Genomic DNA, 24964 nt, shown 5'->3' on the forward strand with positions numbered 1-24964 from the left:
ATGGAACCATAGCCGATTTAAAGATCACGATTTCATCTTTAAGATGAAAACAAAGATTTGTCAAAATAATCTAAAGATATGTCTTAATAAATTGAAGATACATTTTAATGAATTACATGTATATCTTATTAGAAAATCCTCTAAATATTTGGAGATATCTCTCAATTGTTTTTAAGACGTTGCTTATGCTATTTAATGTTACTTTGGCTTGGCATACTGAAGCGTTGAATGATTAATAATTGAATGATAATGAAACTTAGTTTACGCCAAACAGTTTGCCTTTGGGAGATCGACCATGAATACGTCATCTGGATAGACAGTGCACATAATGCAATTTCTTCGTCGTTAATTTGATTGTGTCGAGTATAGAATGAAAAAGGATGCTCTTCGCATCCACTACTTGTATTAAGTAATGCAAGTTTAGTTCGCAGCCAGTTTCAACCAAAAGATGCTTGTTGTTGCAAAACAAAACGTTTGATACATTACGGTGTTGAGGGACACTGTGATCACAAAGGAAGCTCGTTCAAACTTGTTGAAAACTACCAGCTGCAGTTCATCAGTGACAATATTGATGAAACCTAACTTGGATCTCGACGACTTGATCGTGACAATAGATAGGTTTCGCAGAGTCACCGATACTCTTACGTGAACGGATACGTCATAATACGTCATCACTTTTTGAGGTCCATGTGACGTACAACCGTTGTACACAAGTTAGAATAGTCGCTCAAAACGGGAATCTGTCGCCAAACACGTAAATAAACAACGAGTATATTTTGTTCATGTTTTTGTAGCGGATTGTTATTTGTTAATGCACCAGATTTTCACCATGTCTATTATAGAGGTATCATACATGGATGTAGTTGGACATTTGTTAAACACCATGCTTCAGAAAAAGAGAAATGGACTAAAAAGTTAGGCGACGGATGTCAGTTTAGCCTGTAGAGTTTTTATGTACTGTACATTTGGTTAATAGCGCCCCCTTGAACCTCAAGTTGAGGGTATTCGTTACAATTTTGCGAAACAAAACTATACAGCTCACTTGACGTGAACGCGTAAGGTTCGATATCTGTATGCGTATTCGTATCTGCGACTCTGCGAAACGTCTCTAATTGTGGAGGGTGCAGTGTCTTGTTAATTCTCGTTATTGTCCCGAACCAAAAGGTCAGCCACTTTGAAAGTGACTTTTTGTCGCTATTGGCTTTCCGTGCCAGGGTTCTTGTCTTTTGTTTCGTCTGTTGTGTTTTGTGTTACACCCCCACTGGAGGTGTTTCCTACACAATCCTTATATCTGCCCGCGGCCAGGCCAGGTTTCTCAGTAATTTGCTAGTGTTTTTGCATATTTTTAGCTGTTCTCTTTTTATAACCATTGTATTGCTTTTTCTTGTAAATCTTTGATGTGCAATTTTTTAATACATGTTTGTGTTTTTTCATGTTTGCTGGCAAATAAAATGAAATGAAATGAAATGAAATTGAAAACTTGTAGGTAAACGAAAACGTAAAACAACTGGTAAACCATCATGTGGCAGACGATACCCCAAACAATGTGTCTCGTTTTGTTGGCCATCTTGACTGTTGGACAATAGACAAACTGGTACTCAGCGGCAGCTCAAGAAAGTCTCCCAGTTGAGTTGCAGGGAGAGTATGTGAGGTCACAAATAAGGATGCACTTCTGTGCCGATGGCGGGTAATCATCTTGTTTATTCTTATATCCTGTATTGACGATATAGGCCAAACATAATATCATTTTTTTATGACCGAGTATTAGCCATGAAGGGGAGTCAATAGTTTCTATAATTTGATTCTAAAAACATTGTTACCAATACATAAAGTGTTGTTTGTAATACAAATACCTCATAAACTAGGCTGAAAAAATGCCCAATAAAGCATTTATTCAGACGATAATATTAGACCATGGGATGATCGCTACAATTATTCAAAACCGTAGCCTCAACTTTTGGACCACGCAATTTTTGTATGTAGGTATGAAATAAAATACAGAAAATCCATTACTTGCTGATGCTTGGCGAAAATCCTGCACCGAATCCCGAAAAGAAACAATTACGGCGACAAATAGTGATCTAAAAATCCTCGGAAGCCTGCGATGTGGGTGACGTCATTCGGAGCATTATCGTGTTTCGTTCCCACACTGTACCATTATAACATACAGAGTGTTTCTTCAAACCCCTGAATAAAAGGATGCCGATTCAAGACACTGGACACTATTAAAGACACTGGACACTATTGGCAACTGTCAAAGACCAGTCTTCTCACTTGGTGTATCTCAACATGTGCATGAAATAACAAACTTGTGAAAGTTTGAGCTCAATCGGTCGTCGAAGTTGCGAGATAATAGTGAAAGAAAACACTTCCCTGTCACATGAAGTTGTGTGCTTTCAGATGTTTGATTTCTGAGGTCTCGAAATCAAACTCGCGAAAAATTACTTCTTTCTCGAAAAGCACGTTAGTTCAGAGGGAGTCGTTTCTCACAATGTTTTATACTATCAACCTCTTATCATTACTTATTACCAAGAAAGGTTTTATGCTAATAATTATTTTGAGTAATTACAAATAGTGTCCGCTGCCTTTAAATCCGAAGCGGAGATGGAGGTTGAGTTTGTAAACAGTTCACATCATGAACATCGCGTAAATCAATCTTACAAAACCTGGTGTACCCATTGTGCTCAGTGAAGTGTGACGATGTATTTATTAATATGCTTTCACTTCAGCATAGTCACGTCAAAAGTTATTATTGTCCATCTCACCGTCACTGCACTCCGCTAGTGTTGTTATGAGTCATATTATTAGTTACCGGGTCATCATAACCGTCCCACCATAGATGGTCACACAAGGTAACTTACGAAGATCGTGAAGTATACAGGAGTAATCGGTTTTCGTTCGTATTTCTTCTACGGACTTCGTGAATTAGCCGATCATTGCAGAGCACGGAAAGAGACTTTTGTTTTATGTTCAACATCACCACCAGTTTGGCTGATTTAAATGAAGTAGTTGTGACAGCATGGAGGAAGGAAGGATGACAGGGAAGTAATAATAGTACAACAGCATCTGGTGCTTACTACTATAAACTGGCCGAAACGTTGGATGATAATGTGAAATTTTACGCCAAACCTAACATACTCATTTGCAAGTAGACTGGCTCAGCATTGCCCTGGGTTACGTTGGCTATGAGTGATCGACCATTATGCAGGGTCGTGTATAGAGTGACATGATTACGAAGTTTCTTCGTCGTTTGTTTGATGCAAAGTTTTATGAATGCACAGATTTATGTATGCAATGTTTTATGTGTACAAGGTGAAAGTTGTATTTTCTCCGTCAGCTATATTTATTTCACAACACTGTTGTTTTTCGTATGGTGTAAAAATACACAGTGACCACATGAAGCTTACTAGTTGCAGTTCATCAATGACGGAAACGTAAAACAACTGGTAAACCATCATGTGGCAGACGACACCCCAAAGAATGTGTCTCGTTTTGTTGGCCATCTTGACTGTTGGACAATGGACAAACTGGTACTCAGCGTCAGCTCAAAAAATTATCCCAGTTGAGTTGCAGACAGAGTATGTGAGGTCACAAATAAGGATGCACTTCTGTGCCGATGGCGGGTAATCATCTTAATTGTTCTTATATCCCATATTGGCGATATAGACCAAACATAGTTCCATTTTTTTATGACCATAATACTAGCCATGATGGGGAGTCAATAGTTTCAATTTGATTTTAAAAACATTACGAATAAATTAAGTGTTGTTTGTAAAACAAATACCTTCTTAACTTCGCTGGAAAAATGACCAATAATGCATTTATTCACACGATAATATTACGGTTGTTACTTGTATAACGATGAAAACATGTTGAAAATTAATAATTTATAATGTACATAAAATATTATTGCAATGTTTGACACATTGTTTGACAACAGATATGATGTAGGTTTTCTGTCCTGTTGCACCCGCGTTTAAATGTACGTAGCTGATTGATCAAAATCGAAATATTTACAGTGATATGAACAGTTTTGTTCAGTTTGAGGGAGGGGGGGGGGGAGCATTTCGCCACTGCCAACGCGTCAACCACCAATCAACAATTTTGAGGTTTTTGTTCTTAAAACATGTTGATGATTTTCAACAGATTTTTAACAATCATGGCATGACTAAACTTATCCAGTTGTTTATAAAGTTGTCAGTTTGTGTTTTATTGACAGGGATAGATGCTTGCCTAGTGGAGACCTACAGTCTATTTGCTGTGGAATTAATACACACCAATGTTTCGAAGACATAGGTTTGTTTAGATTTTTTCTCTCTTTAGAACTTCTTGAAATAAACATAAACTTTTCAGCTATTTTTCCAGCATTTTTTTTAAGTTTTAGATGTTTTTTCCTTTTCATCAGAGTAAATAGAATTATACAAGCAGTTATTATGATAATTTATCTGTCAGCGCCCTCAACCGCATGAATTTTGATATTATGAGATTATAATAATATTTTCACGGCACAACGAAAACGTTTTTATTAGACAGTATCGGCACATCTATATTCCTTAAGGGAGGGTGTACCATAAGTAATTACTAACAAAAAACAATAACCATAAAACTTGTTAAGATACACTGCAGCTGTTGATAATGTGTAACATGTTGGGAAACATTTCCCTCCTCCAGAAATGTGGTTTTAGAGAAAGGGATTTAAAAGATCGTCAATCTGAGAAACAGTTCTTAGATTGTGTATTTCAGGATTAATCTTTCTTCAGAAACGCTACCACCTTTTTGAACGAAATGTTTACAGTTTTATTGTAAATCAATATTATTTACATTTATGGATTTAACGAATCGATCAGTAACAACCACCCCTTGCCCTTAAACTTAAACACCCACCCACTTGCCCTTAAAGACGTAACATTCATCTATTTTCGAGGTAAAAATACCAAACTAACAATAGGACCCCCTCAAACAAATTATTGTTGTGCACCTAGGCGTGTTCGGTTAGCATTCGATTTTGTTCGTCAGGTCGCATTAAAAGTATTTTCGCATTCGTGTTATTGCAGAACATCCCATGTGTATGGAAGCTGACCAAGTTTATGTTTGCGGTTATCGAGATGCCATCGTGTGTCGGTATCAGGACAGTAGAGGTTCATGCATTTACTCCAACTCGTCCTCTATTCAACCTCTTTGCTCGTGTAATGAAAATGGCAGCTGGCCAACCTCTGGTGCACAGGCGTCTCAAATCAGAGGGTATGTATTTTGTTGTTCATAAAGAAAATTACACGTGGCCGGTATCTGATGCACATGCGTCTCAAATAAGAAGGTACGTACTTTGAGGTTGGATAAAACCAATATTCTAATATAAAAAGCAAATTCGCATTTCGATTTTACCTTTGGAAAACTCACTTATTCCAAATGCTTCCCCGATGTTCGTTTATGGCGGTTTTGAACAAGAATGGCTCCAGCAAAAGGTTGCACTGGAGATTGACTGATCTCTAGTAGACGCCTTCAACGATTTACAACACGCTGCGCTCTCAAACTCACAGGTCAGTTTTTAACTGGATTCGAGGTCACCGTGACCAACCATGAGGCCAGACTCATTTCTGGGCCAGGCTCAAACGAGAACCGGTTTTAATATTGCGTCATTTTGACCCCAAACACGAGTAATTTTGACACACCCCGGGTCATATTAATATGACACACTAAGGTCATGTTCGCGCCACACTATTCTTATGCGAGTGTATTCAAATGCTATGCGCAATTAGGTTCTACTCTTGTTTTCATAGTATTGTTTAATTAATTCATCATATACAAATTATCAGTTTGAACCCAGATTGTATCAAACCAGCCAATATACTTTTAAGTGTTTTAATATTAATTTTTGTTTTTGTTTTATGATGAAACAGAAGTTGCATCAACTGTAACCGTCGCTCCCCAAAAGCCAGGCAGTGTGGAGGTAAACATTACATCCATTGTTTTAGGAGCCATCTTGGGTGATGTTGGTGAAACGCAGAAGGAACCAGACACCCCCGATGAAAGTAACAACGTGAGCATGGTTAATATTTTGTATGTTGTCTATTTTTAAATATCACAATATATAATCTTAAAACAAACATTCATGGGGTGGGTCAGAGCAACTTCCCCCCACATTACAAACAAGTTTTGGATCATGCTAAATTGACTGCTAAAGCTATCCGGTGGTGACACTGATTGTACATCACACATTGCAAGTTTCTTTGAAAGCACTTATATGCAGTGTAGCAGAATTTGAAAGTATTTGCAGTGTGTGATGTCCCTTCAGGGCCACCTTTGTATTGTTTCCACAACAACTAAAGCTAAAACTGGAATCTTGAAAAAGTGAAGGGAGCGTAGGATAGAACAGCATTAACCTTAATTTAATGACTCAACGCAACCTACAAACAAAACTATCAAATAAGAAATCAATAGCTTCCAAACAAACAAGAAACCCGCCATTTTACTTTGACACCCTTGTGATGTGTTTCAGCAGTCTTGCCTTCACCATGCACATAGGCCTATACAAACTATAATACTTTTAGCTGAGTTGATCGACAGCCAAGAACGTAGCTAAAGTGAAGATACTTCGCGAACAGCAAGTGAGACAGCAAATAAAACCTGTGATTTCTTATCGCAATCCCATTTCACATAAACCACTTACTTACAGTTTGGAAACAATTTATATAATCATGTCGATTTTTGATACAGGAATCCCACAAACTCCGCTGCCAATTCAGCTGGTAAGTATTTTATTTGACGATGATATTTCCAAGAAAAAAACAAAGTTATAATAGGAGTAACCCTCAACATTTGTGCGTCATCCTCTTATATTATAACAATTTTCCCCTTACAGCCCCCGATTCGCGGATACCTGTTCCTACATTGGTTCCAAGAGGTGGCGACTACGCATATGCTGACGTCACTCCAACGGATCACGAAACTGCCGCACATGAAGATGCCGTTAACCACACCTATGGTAATGTCAAATCTATAAAACAGAAAAGAGGTCTTTCTCGGTTCGTAAAACACAAGCAACGTTCACCAGGGATGCCCAACCAGCCACCCGGGGGAAGCGATCGCATAGCCCCGGAGCTGCCGACCAAAGATACCACACAGGTCTTGTACGAGATTCCGGACATAAAAGCCACGACTAAAGCAACGGGCATCGCGACCGTTGGAGCTAATAATGAGGTCTTTGGGGAAGGAGGCCTACCCGGGTGGGAGGAAATCATAGAGCATACTTATTTCGAAAGAAAGTGATCTCTGGATTTGTCTTATACATTAGGAATAATAAAGGTATAAGAAAGGTTGTAAAGGTATACTGTGTCTACCTTCCTACTGATTGATATGTTTCGGGGTATAGGTGGTATAGTCGCAGCCTTATAGGCATTTTTTTAACATAAATATACTTGTGTTTTTGGTTGTTACACAGTATTTTGTTTTTGGGAAGGAACTATTTATAATTGTCTGTTAAAATAACAAAAGTATTTTTCTTAGAACTTAAATAATTCAATCCATTCATACATTTCTTTTAAATGAACAATGAAATCAAAAGAAACGAAACCCCTGTTTCAGAATTATTTTATGTTATATACTTGTGTAAAGTTTTTTTTCTCCTTTTTTTCATAAAACTAAATGAAACTGCATAATGTGTAACTTTGTATTTTTTTGTTTACATATTAATTTAGTGCAAGTTTAATGTCAGTCTCAATTATGAATCGTAGTTATCAAAACGGACATTGCAATTTGAAGCTTAGTTAAAACCTATTAGGTATAACTACACACCAAGTGCTTCACAAACTAACGATGCCAACCCTTCCGAAATTACATATTATGGTGTAATTGTTGGGAACATCCTTTTTGAAGAGTCTTTGGTTATACATTTTCACACTTGTTAGCACAGGCAAACTAAATACCAATACCTATTTATGTGGGTAAAAGCTACCCCTGCGTATGAGTGTCAAATGTATTATACATGATTGGCAGAGCTGACAATGGTCGTAGACGGTTTTCATGTTTTGTGATCAACCGAAAAAATACGTGAAATAAAAAGCCTGTAGAAGTTTAGACTTATGTTGTGTGATTCAGGAGAAAATAATGAGTGAATGCATTCGCTTAGTTTTAACAACTGAAATCAGCTGCGGTCTTTTAGGTTTTCGGATACAGTTTTCTCGAATAAAGAATCAATTTCAGAAATATTTTTTTTTTTTAAGATAAAAGGGTTCTTGTGTGAACTTTATAATTGGTACAAGCTTTAAGAATTAAACTAAGCAACAGTGCTTGTGTTTTTTAATAATACCCTTAAGCAAGATATCCCCCAGAGTTAGCAAAAAAATGAACGGACAGTAGGTGGAGGAGGGGGTTTAGAATATCCAGTAATTTCGAAGCCATTGTCTTGGACTCTGGGAACTCCTGCTGGTGTTTAAAGGGCTGTATAGAATGTGTAAAACAAACACTTATTGCGATTCGTACGAATGTCCTAATTTCCAAGAAACAATAAACAAGACAATATTGCTTATAAGTGTAACTTAATTTTGGATTTAAAGTGCGTGCTGTCTGCTCCGTGACCGTAGTTCTGTACGTAGGCATCATACCGATCAGGTATCCAAACGTAGTGCACGGGGCCAGACTACACATTTTCTCTTCAAGTATCGCGCCTCAATTGACGTCACGAACAGCGCCGTCTCGGGTCGGGCCTACTTTTAAGTTTGTAAATAAAAGGGAAACTAATTTTTTAGAACCTTAGTTAACTGTTTCTTTATCAAAACACACATTTAAGTGACAAAAGCTTTATTTTGACAAAATACCACTTCCAGGCGACTTTAAAAACAAGATACATGCAAATCAATGCGATCACCCCGAAGGGATACACAACATAAAAACAAATTTCTTACTACAAAAACGCAACAGCTAATTTCATTTGTTAAAACCAATAGTTTAACAATTGTATTTGTATATCATCTAAACTGCAAATGAAATCGAATGGGGGTTACGACTGAATTGAAGGGGGAAACATCGTATGAATGCATGGGATAAATGGGCCTTTCTGCCGAAAATGACAAGTAAAACTTATGAGGCGTCCTAAACGTAGTTGGAAGATCAGATGAAGATAACTAATTTTGAGTCAATTAGTTTAATAAAGTAGTTTAATAAAGCAAACCATGGCACCGTACACGCCAGCTATAGGACTTACTATTGAGTGTAGAAAATCGGCTGGGACTAGGGCCTACTACTTTCGGCATAGTGGATCGCTTTTAACTTCGCAACACCGCAGAGTGAGTGATATGAGTTCCTTATATAGGTCTCAACGTTTCGACAAGCTTGCTCTATAGTCAAGTATCGTGCTTCTTTGCAAAGTCATGAGTGAATTGTATAGGTTTGTTGTCTAGCAGTTGTTTGTTGTTGAGTGAACTTTTTAAATTCAAACTTCCTTGTTCACTGAGTATATTAAGTTGATAGAAAGTATAGTATTGAAAGATAGTATAGAAAGTCCGAAAGTTAAAGACACTGGACACTATTGGCAACTGTCAAAGACCAGTCTTCTCACTTGGTGTATCTCAACATGTGCATAAAATAACAAACTTGTGAAAGTTTGAGCTCAATCGGTCGTCGAAGTTGCGAGATAATAGTGAAAGAAAACACTTCCCTGTCACAATGAAGTTGTGTGCTTTCAGATGTTTGATTTCGAGACCTCAAATTTTAAATCTGAGGTCTCGAAATCAAATTCGTGAAAAATTACTTCTTTCTCGAAAAGCACGTTAGTTCAGAGGGAGTCGTTTCTCACAATGTTTTATACTATCAACCTCTTATCATTACTTATTACCAAGAAAGGTTTTAGGCTAATAATTATTTTGAGTAATTACCAATAGTGTCCGCTGCCTTTAAATCCGAAGTGGAGATGGAGGTTGAGTTTGTAAACAGTTCCCATCATGAACATCGCGTAAATTAATCTTACAAAACCTGGTGTGCTCAACCATTGTGCTCAGTGAAGTGTGACGATGTATTTATTGTATTATGCTTTCACTTCAGCATAGTCACGTCAAAAGTTAGTATTGTCCATCTCACCGTCACTGCACTCCGCTAGTGTTGTTATGAGTCATATTATTATTACCGGGTCATCATAACCGTCCCACCATAGATGGTCACACAAGGAAACGTACGAAGATCGTGAAGTATACAGGAGTAATCAGTTTTCGTTCGTATTTCTTCTACGGACTTCGTGAATTAGCCGATCATTGCAGAGCACGGAAAGAGACTTTTGTTTTATGTTCAACATCACCGCCAGTTTGGCTGATTTAAATGAAGTAGTTATGACAGCATGGAGGAAGGAATGATGACAGGGAAGTAATAATAGCACAGCAGCATCTGGTGCTTACTACTGTAAACTGGTCGAAACGTTGGTGATAATGTGCAATTTTACGCCAAACCTAACATACTCATTTGCAAGTAGACTGGCTCAGCATTGCCCTGGGTTACGTTGGCTATGAGTGATCGACCATTACGCAGGGTCGTGTATAGAGTGACATGATTACGAAGTTTCTTCGTCGTTTGTTTGATGCAAAGTTTTATGAATGCACAGATTTATGTATGCAATGTTTTATGTTTACAAGGTGAAAGTTGTATTTTCTCCGTCAGCTATATTTATTTCACAGCACTGTTGTTTTTCGTATGGTGTAAAAATACACAATGACCACATGAAGCTTACTAGTTGCAGTTCATCAATGATAATTGGATCTCGACCACTTGAGCGTGACAATTTAACAAAGTAGGGCCTAAAAGAAAACGGAAAACAGCTTATACAATGTTGAAAACAATAACCCCCAAATGTGCCTGGTTTTAATTGCCAACCTGACCGTTGGACCATGGACAAACTGGAACTCTGCGTCAGCTCAAAACATTAGTCTACCCCCAGTGGAATTACAAGTAACATACGTGGTGACACAAATAAGGATGCACTTTTGTGACAACGGAAGGTATTATTCTCGTTTGTTCATATCCTATTGTTGGTATAGGCGTATCACTTAGCTTAACTTATCTTAACTTAAATGCTCAGTATAGCCAAGAAAACATTAAAATGCAGTATAAAATACATGAGCAAAATTAGCATTATGGTTTTCACATACACAACAGTTCAAAAGGAAGCAGAAATTTAGTGAAAAAATGCAATACATGTACAAACATTCATTTTACAATAAAGTAAAAATAACAAGCGTCAGGCGGACCCAGATGAAATCAAATGACTGTACTTTGATGCTTGATGAACATGCATGGATGGGAGTCGATTTTCTGTAAACACTGTATTGCAAAAAAAATGAACTGTTATTTGGGCATACAAAAATAAATTAAAAACACGCACAAAAATGCAAGTTTAGATCGCAGCCAGTTTCGATCAAAAGATGCTTGTTGTTGCAAAACAAAACATTTGACACATTACGGTGTTGAGGGACACTGTGATCACAAAGGAAGCTCGTTTTCAAAACTTGTTGAAAACTACCAGCTGCAGTTCATCAATATGACAATTGATGAAACCTAACTTGGATCTTGACGACTCGATAGTGACAATAAATTGAACAATTTTAAGTAAACGAAAACGTAAAACAACTGGTAAACCATCATGTGGCAGACGATACCTCAAAGAATGTGTCTCGTTTTGTTGGCCATCTTGACTGTTGGACAATGGACAAACTGGTACTCAGCGTCGGCTCAAAGCCATCTCCCAATTGAGTTGCAGGGAGAGTATGTGAGGTCACAAATAAGGATGCACTTCTGTGCCGATGGCGGGTAATCATCTTCATTATTCTTATATCCCATATTGGCGATATAGACCAAACATAGTTCCATTTTTTTATGACCAAAATACTAGCCATGATGGGGAGTCAATAGTTTCAATTTGATTTTAAAAACATTACGAATAAATTAAGTGTTGTTTCAAACAAATACCTCCTTAACTTCGCTGGAAAAATGACCAATAATGCATTTATTCACACGATAATATTATGGTTGTTACTTGTATAACGATGAAAACATGTTGAAAATTAATAATTTATAATGTACATAACATATTATTGCATTGTTTGACACATTTTTTGACAACAGATATGATGTAGGTTTTCTTTGTCCTGTTGCACCCGCGTTTAAATGTACGTAGCTGATTGATCAAAATCGAAATATTTACAGTGATATGAACAGTTTTGTTCAGTTTGAGGGAGGGGGGGGGGGGAGCATTTCGCCACTGCCAACGCGTCAACCACCAATCAACAATTTTGAGGTTTTTGTTCTTAAAACATGTTGATGATTTTCAACAGATTTTTAACAATCATGGCATGACTAAACTTATCCAGTTGTTTATAAAGTTGTCAGTTTGTGTTTTATTGACAGGGATAGATGCTTGCCTAGTGGAGACCTACAGTCTATTTGCTGTGGAATTAATACACACCAATGTTTCGCAGACATAGGTTTGTTTAGATTTTTTCTCTCTTTAGAACTTCTTGAAATAAACATAAACTTTTCAGCTATTTTTCCAGCATTTTTTTTAAGTTTTTGATGTTTTTTTCCTTTTCATCAGAGTAAATAGAATTATACAAGCAGTCATTATGATAATTTATCTGTCAGCGCCCTCAACCGCATGAATTTTGATATTATGAGATTATAATAATATTTTCACGGCACAACGAAAATGTTTTTATTAGACAGTATCGGCACATCTATATTCCTTAAGGGAGGGTGTACCATAAGTAATTACTAACAAAAAACAATAACCATAAAACTTGTTAAGATACACTGCAGCTGTTGATAATGTGTAACATGTTGGGAAACATTTCCCTCCTCCAGAAATGTGGTTTTAGAGAAAGGGATTTAAAAGATCGTCAATCTGAGAAACAGTTCTTAGATTGTGTATTTCAGGATTAATCTTTCTTCAGAAACGCTATCACCTTTTTGAACGAAATGTTTACAGTTTTATTGTAAATCAATATTATTTACATTTATGGATTTAACGAATCGATCAGTAACAACCACCCATTCCCCTTAAACACCCGCAAGACGTAACATTCATCTATTTTCGAGGTAAAAATACCAAACTAACAATAGGACCCCCTCAAACAAATTATTGTTGTGCACCTAGGCGTGTTCGGTTAGCATTTGATTTTGTTCGTCAGGTCGCATTAAAAGTATTTTCGCATTCGTGTTATTGCAGAACATCCCATGTGTATGGAAGATGGCCAAGTTTATGTTTGCGGTTATCGAGATGCCATCGTGTGTCAGTATGAAGACCGTAGAGGTTCATGCATTTACTCCAACTCGTCCTCTATTCAACCTCTGTGCGTGTGTAAAGAAAATGGCGTCTGGCCAGCGTCTGACGCACAGGCGTCTCAAATCAGAAGGTATGGAATTTGACGTTGGATAAAACCAATATTCTTAGATAAAAAGCAAATTCGCATTTCGATTTTCACTTTGGAAAAATGATTTGTACCAAATGCTTCCCTGATGTTCGTTTACTGCGGTGCTGAACAAGAAAAAAGATTACACGGGAGATTGACTGATCTCTACTGTTAGACGTCTTCAATGATTTACCACAAGCTGCGCTCTCAAACTCACAGGTCAATTTTTAACTGGGTTCGAGGTCACCGTGACCCATGATGAGGCCTGACTCATTTCTGGGTCAGGCTCAAGCGAGAACCGGTTTAAATCTTGCGTCAGTTTGACCCCAAACTAGACTTGTAGACAAGTCATTAAATAGTATCGTCGCGGTGATAGCGTTCTGAATCCCTGCGATTCCCGCGGTATTCTCGCGAGACTGCTGGCACCATTTAATGGTCGGCAACCAGTAGTACGCGGAGAACAGTGATCTCGCGAGAGCACCGCCACAACTCGACTATCTCACCGCGGCAGACCATTGTCCAAACACGAGTGATTTTGACACTCTACCGGGTCATATTCAAATGACAAACAAAGGTCATGTTCGCGTCACACTATTCTTATGCGAATGTATTCAAATGCTGTTCGCAATTAGGGCATACTCTTGTTTTCATAGTTTTTTTAAAATAAATTCTTCATATACAAATCATCAGTTTGAACCTCGATTGTGTCAAACCAACCGTTATACTTTTTAATATGAAACAGAAGTTGCATGGACATTGAAACCACAGTGGGTTCGCCAGGCTCGTCCCCAGGGCCACCAACAGTAACCTCTTCAATGAGCGATCAGACAACAGTAATCTCTCCAACGAGTGACCAGACAACTGTAACCATCGCTCCCCGAAAGCCAGGCAGTGTGGAGGTCAACATTACATCCATTGTTTTAGGAGCCATCTTGGTTATTGTCCTTCTTGTCTTGCTAGCGCTAGTGGTGATGTTGGTGAAATGCAGAAGGAACCAGACACCCCCAATGAAAGTAACAAAGTGAGAATTGTTAATATTTTGTATGTTGTTTATTTTTTAAATATCACAATATATAATCTTAAAACAAACATTCATGGGGTGGGCCAGAGCAACTTCCCCCCCACATTACAAACAAGTTTTGGATCATGCTAAATTGATTGCTAAAGCTATCCGGTGGTGACACTGATTGTACATCACACATTGCAAGTTTCTTTGAAAGCACTTATATGCAGTGTAGCAGAATTTGAAAGTATTTGCAGTGTGTGATGTCCCTTCAGGGCCACCTTTGTATTGTTTCCACAACAACTAAAGCTAAAACCGGAATCTTGAAAAAGTGAAGGGAGCGGAGGATAGAACAGCATTAACCTTAATTTAATGACTCAACGCAACCTACAAACAAAACTACCAAATAAGAAATCAATAGCTTCCAAACAAACAAGAAACCCGCCATTTTACTTTGACACCCTTGTGATGTGTTTCAGCAGTCTTGCCTTCACCATGCACATAGGCCTATACAAACTATAATACTTTTAGCTGAGTTGATCGACAGCCAAGAACGTAGCTAAAGTGAAGATACTTCGCGAACAGCAAATGAGACAGCAAATAAAACCTGTGATTTCTTATCGCAATCCCATTTCACATAAACCACTTACTTACAGTTTGGAAACAATTTATATAATCATGTCGATTTTTCATACAGGAATCCCACAAACTCCGCTGCCAATTCAGCTGGTAAGTATTTTATATGACGATGATATTTCCAAGAAAAAAACAAAGTTATAATAGGAGTAACCCTCAACATTTGTGCGTCATCCTCTTATAATTATAACAATTTTCCCCTTACAGCCCCCGATTCGCGGATACCAGTTCCTACATTGGTTCCAAGAGGTGGCGACTACGCATATGCTGACGTCACTCCAACGGATCACGAAACTGCCGTACATGAAGATGCCGTTAACCACACCTATGGTAATGTCAAATCTAACAAGCAGAAAAGAGGTCTTTCTCGGTTCGTAGAACACAAGCAACTTTCACCAGGGATGCCCAACCAGCCACCCGGGGGAAGCGATCGCATAGCCCCGGAGCTGCCGACCAAAGATACCACACAGGTCTTGTACGAGATTCCGGACATAAAAGCCACGACTAAAGCAACGGGCGTCGCGACCATTGGAGCTAATAATGAGGTCTGTGGGGAAGGAGGCCTACCCGGTGGGGAGGAAATCATAGAGCATACTTATTTCGAAAGAAAGTGATCTCTAAATTTGTCATATACCTTAGGAATAATAAAGGTATTAGAAAGGTTGTAAAGGTATACTGTTTTTACCTTCCTACTGATTTATATGTTTCGGGGTATAGGTGGTACAGTCGCAGCCTTATAGGCATTTTTTATAAACATAAATATACTTGTGTTTTTTGTTGTTACACAGTATTTTGTTTTTGGGAAGGAACTTTTTATAATTGTCTGTTAAAATAACAAAAGTATTTTTCTTAGAACTTAAATAATTTCAGCCAAATCAATCCGTTCATACATTTCTTTTAAATGAACAATGAAATCAAAAGAGACGAAACCCCTGTTTCAGAATTATTTTATGTTACATACTTGTGTAAAGTTTTTTTTCTTTTTTTCATAAAACTAGATGAAACTGCATAATGTAAAACTTTGTATTTTTTGGTTTACATATTAATTTAGTGCAAGTTTAATGTCAGTCTCAATTATTAATTGTAGTTATCAAAACGGACATTGCAATTTGCAGCTTAGTTAAAAACCTATTAGGTATAATTACACACCAAGTGCTTCACAAACTAACGATGGCAACCCTCACGAAATGACATTTGGTATAATGGTTAGGAACATCCCTTTCCAATTAATTGTTAACACTGGCAAACTAAATACCAATTCCTATTTACATGGGTAAAAGTTACCCCTGCCTATGAGTGTCAAAGGTATTATACGATTGGCAGAGCTGACAAAATGGTCGTAGACGGTGTTCATGTTTTGTGATAAAAATATACGTGAAATAAGTTAAGACTTATGTCGTGTGAGTCAGGAAAAATATTAAGTAAATGCGTTGTCCTTAAATTGTTTTTAACAACTGAAATCAGCTGCGGTCTTGTAGGTTTTCGGATGCAGTTTTCTCGAATAACGAAACCATTTCAGAAAGAAATTAAAGACAAATGGTTATTGTGTGAAATTTATAAATAGTATTAGTCTTTCAGAATAAAACTAAACAACAGTGCTTGCTTTTTTAGAATACCCATAAGCAATTACGCAAGATATCCCGGGAGTTAGCAGAAACTTGAACGAACAGTAGATGGAGGAGGGGGGTTAGAATTCTCCAGTAGTTTCGAACCGGTTGTTTTTCTTGGGAACTGCCGCTGGTGTTTAAAGGGCTGTAAAGAATGTGTAAAACAAACACTTGCTGCAATTCGTACGAATGTCATAAATTTCAAGAAATAATAAACAATGCTAGGGTATCACTTAATTTGGATTTGTATTATTTTTCCCCGGTCATTTTCGAAAATAAAGTGGCCATTTTGAGCGGCGCGTTTGTCTATTATGAGCTAATAATTGAAAGCTCCTCGGCACAGTCATTCAATTTCACCGAATGTGTATACAAAAGCAGTGCTTTTTGCACTATGCTAAGTACAAAAAGATTAGCATTGAATTTAACAGTTCACTCACACAACATTAAAGCTCGCAGTCGTTTTTCGCAGAAATGTTTAGTCGCACCTCCTCTAAATCGAACGTTTTCACGTGTTAACAATAGTTCAACGATTGTATGTATGTCATCTAACTGAAATTGAAATCAAATTGACGCGGTTACGACTGAATTGAAGGGGTATCGTACTAATGCATGGATGAAAATTGGGTCTTTCTGCCGAAAATGACCAGTGTAACCTATAAGGCGGTCTTAAAAGTAATTGGAAAATCAGATGAAGATCATTTGAATTATTTAGTTTAATAAAGAACTCATCATTAAACCATGGTACCGTACACGACTTTAGGACTTATTATTGTGGGTAGAAAATCGGCCTGGACTACTACTTTCGCTTATAGTGGATCGCTTTTAACTCCACAACCACAGAGTGATTTCTTAAAATTAGGTCTCAACGTTTCGACTAGCTTGCTCTAGTCATTGGCAGGAGACTGCCCAGTGTTTTTTTTGCAAAGTCATGAGTGAATTGTATATGTTTGTTGTCTAGCAGTAGTTTATTGTTGAGTGAACGTTTTAAATTCTAACTTCCTTGTTCACTGAGAATAGAAAGTTGATAGAAAGTATAGTATTGGAAGATAGCATAGAAAGATAGTATAGAAAGTCCGAAAGTTAAAGACACAGGACACTATTGGCAACTGTCAAAGACCAGTCTTCTCACTTGGTGTATCTCAACATGTGCATAAATTAACAAACTTGTGAAAGTTTGAGCTCAATCGGTCGTCGAAGTTGCGAGATAATAGTGAAAGAAAACACTTCCCTGTCACATGAAGTTGTGTGCTTTCAGATGTTTGATTTCGAGACCTCAAATTCTAAATCTGAGGTCTCGAAATCAAATTCGTGAAAAATTACTTCTTTCTCGAAAAGCACGTTAGTTCAGAGGGAGTCGTTTCTCACAATGTTTTAAACTATCATTTTTATCATTACTTATTACCAAGAAAGGTTTTAGGCTAATAATTATTTTGAGTAATTACCAATAGTGTCCGCTGCCTTTAATGGAGATGGAGGTTGAGTTTGTAAACAGTTCACATCATGAATATCGCATAAATCAATTTTACAAAAACCTTGTGTACGCATTGTGCTCAGTGAAGTGTGACGATGTATTGTATTATGCTTTCACTTTAGCGTAGTCACGTCACAAGTTATTGTTGTCCAGGGCACCGTCATTGCACTTTACTAGTGTTGGACGAGTCATCATTGCCATAATCGTCCCATGGTCACACCAGGAAACTTGCAAAGCTCGTAGAGTATACACGAGTATATCGGTTTTCGTTCGTATTTCTTCTACGGACTTCGTGAATTCGCCGACAAGAACACGGAAAGAGACTTTTGTTTTTATGTTCTTACTCACCGCCCAGTTAGGCTGATTTTAATGAAGTAGTTTAGTGACAGCATGGAGGAAGGAATGGTGACAGGGAAGTCATGATAGTACAGCTGCATCTGGTGCTTTACTGCAAAGTGGCCGAAACGCTGGATATAAAGTGAAACTTGCAAAGTATTACGTATGCAAAGGGATACCCATGTGTGCGATGTTTATTTCACAACGTTTACCGTATGGTGTGAAAAGACATTGTGATCACATGAAGCTCGTTGGAAAGAACGGTTACTTACATGTACTAGCTGCAGTTCATCAATGGCAATTGGATATCGACAGCTTGAGCGTGACAATAACAAAGTAAAGGAAAGCGGAAAACAATTTCTACAATGCTGACAACAATACCTCCAACAATATGCCTGGTTTTAATTGCCATCTTGACTGTTGGATTTAACTGGTACTCGGTGTTAGCTCAAACAAATCTCCCACATGAGTTGCAAGGAGGCTATGTGAGGTCACAAATAAGGATGCACTTTTGTCCGGGCATAGAGGGGTAATTATCTCGTTTATTCCTATCCTTATTTGCGATAAAGACAACAAAACACACTGTATTCTTAATGACTGATGAACAGCCATGGACTGGAGTTTATTACTTTAAAGGGAAAAAACCTATAGGCCTACTGCGTATAATTAATCTGTATTAAATTTTGACAAAAAAAGAAAAAAAAAGAAAAAAAAAAGAAAAAGGTAGACAAAATTATTTCAACTATGGCAAAACGCTTTCTTATTGTGCAGACAATGGTTATAAAGGTGGAAACAGTTTGGAAAATTAAAAATCAATTTTACATAACAATTGCCATGGTTTAAAAAACCTCAGATATCCTTCAAGATGTATTCCATGTTATTTTCTAAATCTCTGAATTCTGTGAATAAAGGTGGTTGCAATAAATGTTGACTGAACTGGTTATAAAAATTCGAAAAAAGATACTCAGCAGTTTTGGGGGGTCAGAGAAAAAGGGGGGGGGGGTAATCGAAATAATTTTGCCCATGATTACCGCGCCAGCAACCAACCAACAAATTTGAATTATTAAAAAAAATTCTCTCCCCATAAAACGTTGAAGATGTTCACCTAAGATTTAGTAATCATGGCGTGTCTTACTTATCAATTTTAATTGTTTATCAAGTATCGTGTTCTTATTTACAGTGCTGCTTGCATGTCTAGCGGAGACACACGGTTTTGCTGTATCAAATCTGTCAATTCTGCATTCCAATGTTATATCGACACAGGTTTGTTTACATTTGTAAGGATACAGATACAACAAAATATTGATACGGGTAAGACAAGACATTTAACCATTGCTTCGTTCTTCGGATGGGGCGTAAAGCCGTTGATCACATGTGAAGTAATGTAAAAGAACCCAGTGCACTTATCGAAAAGAGAAGGGGTTCGCCCCGGTGTTCCTGGCTGTGCTGCTGTATGCGCCGTAGCACCTTGTAAACCCTTATAAGGTGCTACATATTATTTGGGTCTCAGAATTCATTAATTCAATTACCCATCTTTCTGAAAGTTTGTATATACTCAGCGCCTTGAGTACCTTGTTGGTAGATACGTGCTCTATATAAGACTTCGATATTATTTTAATTATAATAAGTAAATTGACAATAACTTTTAGATTTCTTAGTCATTGTCTATCAAACTGAATGTTTTTTCAGTACTTATGATATTTCACGACACAACGACAGTTACAGTATCGGTATATCTAAGTGATTAAACCATGGAGGAAGTAAAAACATCAACAAATAACATCCAACTTTGCCAAAGTAAAAGAACCATGACTAAACACGATCAAGTGCAAAGCAGCCGTATACACAAAAAGTGTATTTGTTTTACCTCTTATTGTTCGGTTGTTATTTGAATTGTTTTGAGTGTCGAATGAAAATATTTTCTCATTCTTTTTACAGCAGACCATCCCATGTGTATGGAAGAGGGTCAGTTTTATGTTTGCGGTTATCGAGATGCCATCGTGTGTCGGAATAAAGATCATAGAGGTTTTTGCCTTTACTCCAACTCGTCCTTAATGGATATTCAACCTCTTTGCGTGTGTAAAGAAAATGAATTTTGGCCAACAACTCCAAACCAGCAATCGCAAATCGGAAGGTATATATTTTGGTGTGAGCTAAACAGCACTTTTCCCTTTTCGAAATTCACGTTGGAAAACAGATTTCTTTCAGATGCTTCCCTCCTTTGTTTACTATACGGTTTTGAACGAGAAAATCAAAATAATGTATATTTGAAATGTGCAAGAGAAGAGCGTAAGGTGTAGACGCCTTCAATGTACAATCGAATAACCACATCTCCCATAGAAACTCCAGGGTATGCTTTGACCCCGGATTCCATGTCTCAACGGGCCTGACCCATAAATGGGTCAAACTGACCCGGAAACTGGTTAAAGGCGGGATTTGGACTCGAAACCTGCGTCCGTTTGATCCCGAATTTATGTCAGATTGACCCAGAAGGGGGACAGGCCCCAAGGGACTCTGTATCAGGGTGAGTTTTGACTCATGAAATCTCACATTGTACATCAGAACAAAGTGCTGATAGTCGTGCAGGCTGTTGCGTAACTCAAAAATATGTGTTCCTTTCGATATATCGTACATTTCCCCCTTTGAACACTCCTGAGGACAAAAACAAAAAACACAAACAGTCATGCTTTGTTTTACTTTTAAAAGTGTTGTGATTGAGTACCGTTTACAGTGTCAAGTACTGCGTGTGCTATGGTGGCCAAAAGTATTCGAGTACGAGTTGGGTCATTTAGTACAATAGTAGGGGCCTACAAGTGTAAGAAATGCTCTGATATCCGAGTACCGAGTCCAGCAGCCGAGTACCGGGTATTAGATCTCCGAGTACGCGTACTTTATACAACAAGTACTGTAGGCACCAACACATGCATTGTAAATCAAGAGTGAGCTTGTTGTGATGATTACGGATAGCTTTTAACACGAATACATCAAAGACAACGTAAATTTGACATTCCCTATGCATTATTCCTCCAATCCTCGGGTATCAATGACATCATTTTTACCTTTAAAGCGACATAATTTCAGACTTTAGATCGTATTTTGACCCAAATCATAACATAATCTGCATTGTTGCACTTTCATGACAAACCTATAGCTTTTGCATGGTTTTCAAAACTTTATTATTTTCTTTCTAATTAAATAGAAGCTGCATGGACAATGCAACCACAACGGGTTTGCCGGGCTCGTCACCAGGGCCGCCAACAGCAACAACCTCGTCAGTGAGTGACCGGACAACAAAAATCTCGCCAATGGGTGACCAAACAACAGCAACCCTGCCAATGGGTGACCAGACAACCGCATATAACTCGCCAATAAGTGACCATCAGACAGCACCAACCTCTTCAACACGTGACCAGCCAAGTGGAACCACATTTCCCCGAAAGTCAGACAGTGGAGGGACCAATACAATAGCCATTGTTTTAGGAGCCATTTTGGTCATTGTTCTCCTGGTCCTATTGGTGGTGTGTTTAGTGAGGCGTAGAAGAAACAAGTCAACACCGAAGAAAGTAACAACGTAAGCATTTAAAAAAGAAGATTCGTTTTTGCTTTACCAATATACATCGATGTGTGTTAGCACTCTATTCCCGAGTTCTGCGAATTAAATCACAGGCATAATTATTCGGGTGAGATTCGAACCATGCCTTTGCAATTCTAGAGCATGCGTGTCGTTTAAACTAGGTTTTTAATCATGTAAGGGGTATCCTATGATGGCCCAGATTGGACTTCACATCGCACAATAATAGTAAACCTCTCTTTCTTATCACGCTGAAAATTACTTTCCAACAATACCAACGAAGTAATTAACATTTTGGAAACGAAACAATGCCTATATTTTTAATATGATATCCATTTTTCTCCAGGAATGCCACAAATTCTTCTGATGTCAGTTTGGCTGGTAAGTTTTTTTATTTATTTTATTTACAAGAATCGAACCTTTTCTAATTCAATCCACTGGCTTTTCTGCAATTTGAGAGCTCAATCATAGTGAAGTGAAGACCAACAAGGTACTATTAGGAAATCCAGGAAACTTTACCAATGGTCGTGCCAGCTTGGTGGATAAGGCTATGCATATGCTTTATGTCCAAACTAATTTTGGATTATATGAAATTGTTGTTTTTACTTTTCTTAAAGGGAGGGTTATACAGATCTTTGGTTTGTGATAAATGTATAAATATATATATTTATTTTGAAATTACTCATCTATAGAAAGTGGAAAAATAACACTTAAATGACCAACTGAACAATAAATAAATATCTGCATGAGTTGTTTGTAGCAGCTTCGTCAGATGCAAGTAGTTGTTGATATGAAAGCATATGCAGATATTTATTTACAACTAATGAGTCATTAAAGTGCTTCATTTTATTTTCTTCTTTACAATGACCCGTCTAGCACGGCTACCCACTACTTGCATCTATACAAATCGTTCTAAAGATTTTATGTGTATGTGGTTTTCAGATTACATCTCTCTTAATACTGTTTATCGAGGCTTTCACCGGTCATAGTTTAAAGCATGGAGGTAGAAATAGGACCACGTTGCCTTTGATCGGTCGAGTTGGTCTTTAGAAAGCGTTTGTAACCGTTTGTTATAAAATGCATATGAATAGAGAGATATTTTAAAAGCAGAATATAATGATCCAAACAAGTTTCATATGAAATTGCGTGGTTTCCTTTTACCTCGTCGACTAACACGGTCGGCCACAAAGGAAAACCACGCAGTTTTGAGACGCATTTGTGAGGATCATTGTGTTCTACTTTTAAAATATCTTTCTAACCATATGCATTTTGAAACAAACGGTTTCAAATGCTTTTTAAAGACCAACTCGACCGATCCAAGGCAACGTGTTCCTTTACTAATAGATTTCCAGAAATTTTGAAAGTATGGATAACACCTGACAATGTGTTCTTATGTTTTCCCCAGAGAGAGCCCAGATCCCAGATCCACTCGGCGGCACGGAATACAATTACGCATACGATCACCGGCCTGAGGGAAACCCAGCATTTGACCCGGGGACATCCAAGCCTGTGAATCGCTACGAAGAAAACGAGCCAAGTGGAAGCTCGTCGACTACCGCAAGGAACAGTTCAGAAACCCACGAGGTTCCTAAATACTACGAACTTGGGCAGTCAAATGACGGTCGGGCGGGCGAGGAGACCCCTAAATATTATGAATTAGGGCAAGCAAGCAATGACGTGACTGGTGGTAAGCTCACCCAAGCCCCTAAATATTATGAATTAGGGCAAGTAAGCAATGCAGTGACTCGTGGTAAGACCACACAAGTCCCTAAATATGATGGAGTAAGGAGAACACCACACTCAGAGCAAAGAAACGCAGAGAAGACCCCAAAAGGTCATAATTTTGAACTTGCGCCATTAGGTTACGACCCAGTTGGTGTTAAGACTCCCCAAGCCCATAGATATGATGAAGTCCAGAAAAGACCTCCCAAAGAGCAAAGTAGCTACGAGCAGACCCCCCAAGATCATAATTATTTTAAACTGGAGCGTTCACAAGACAACGATAACGAAACAGTTTTGGATGAAGCTGCGAACCCTCCCCCAGTGGGCTTTCCAAACCAGGGAAACGATCATTCCTATATGCCATTGCAGCTAAACGCGGTATCTGGATACGAGCCTCTTAAATTGCCAGCCTTGGCTGCAAGGAGAAATGATTCCTCGTCCCCATACGATCATCTTAACAACAAGACTGGTATCCGATCGCAGAAGGTTGAGCCACCAGAGAGCGAGGATGGCGACCAATATGCAAGTTTGAATATCTAAAAATGGGGACTGATTTAAAACCACCTATTACAGTCACTGGACATAATACTAAAAATAATTTGTAGAAGCATACAATCTTACTCGGTAACGAGTAATGGGGAGCTGTTGATAGTAAAACACATTGTGAGAAATAGCTCCCTCTTAAGTAACGTGGTTTTTGAAAAAGAGGTGATTTCTTTCTCAAATAAAAAAAGGCCTGATAAACCTTTGCATGCATCTGAAAGTACACACACTTGTACAACGAGTGTTTTTTCTGTTATTGTCCTCTTGCAACCTCGACGACTAATTGCCATTGAATCAATACGTTCACAAATTTGTTATGCATATGCTGAGATGCACCACGTGAGAATATATCTACTGGTCTTTCAATTTATACCAAAGGTGTCCAGCGCCGTTTATAAAAGAGCGGAGATTTTGTAACTGAAACCACCATGAAATTGGGTCCCGGAGCCGACGCTGCAGCCTTGTTGAGGTTTACCATAAATGTAAACCGGTATGAACATGCAGCCCCCTAACGTTTAAACACATTCGTCCATGTAGCCTTATGTCACTATTTGTAAATATTAATCACACACTGCTGGCAGCGTAGCTCTACTTAAGATTTTGTGTATGGTCGCTGATGAAGAAAGTTGATGTTGGGCCAAACATTATCTTATAAGTAATTCATATTTAACGGAACTGTTTTCGTTTCCT

The 24964-nt window shown here is 38.0% G+C and overlaps 1 protein-coding gene and 1 long non-coding RNA gene across 6 annotated transcripts; both read left to right on the forward strand.

Annotated features, from left to right (window-relative positions):
* Positions 1-2795: 2795 nt before the first annotated feature.
* Positions 2796-24388, forward strand: LOC117290419. Of its 5 annotated transcripts, none has more exons than XM_033771816.1 (6): positions 2796-3623; positions 4220-4296; positions 5055-5241; positions 14128-14406; positions 15086-15117; positions 15232-16222. In XM_033771816.1, the coding sequence occupies exons 1-6, from the start codon at positions 3457-3459 to the stop codon at positions 15636-15638; spliced, it is 1149 nt and encodes a 382-aa protein (XP_033627707.1). In that variant the 5' UTR covers positions 2796-3456; the 3' UTR covers positions 15639-16222. The 5 variants fall into 5 exon arrangements, with proteins under 5 accessions (XP_033627707.1, XP_033627705.1, XP_033627709.1 ...); XM_033771814.1 differs by lacking the exons at positions 14128-14406; positions 15086-15117; positions 15232-16222 and adding exons at positions 21638-22009; positions 22356-22390; positions 23415-24388 and having other exon boundaries at positions 2804-3623; XM_033771818.1 differs by lacking the exons at positions 2796-3623; positions 4220-4296; positions 5055-5241 and adding exons at positions 10359-10979; positions 12385-12461; positions 13202-13388.
* On the forward strand, positions 5983-8075 carry LOC117290420. The gene is made up of 3 exons (XR_004519046.1): positions 5983-6046; positions 6715-6746; positions 6860-8075. It is a non-coding gene; the product is annotated as an uncharacterized LOC117290420 (long non-coding RNA).
* Positions 24389-24964: the final 576 nt, after the last annotated feature.

This window comes from Asterias rubens, chromosome 5 (assembly GCF_902459465.1).
Source record: "Asterias rubens chromosome 5, eAstRub1.3, whole genome shotgun sequence".
NCBI classification, from domain to species: Eukaryota; Metazoa; Echinodermata; class Asteroidea; order Forcipulatida; family Asteriidae; genus Asterias; species Asterias rubens.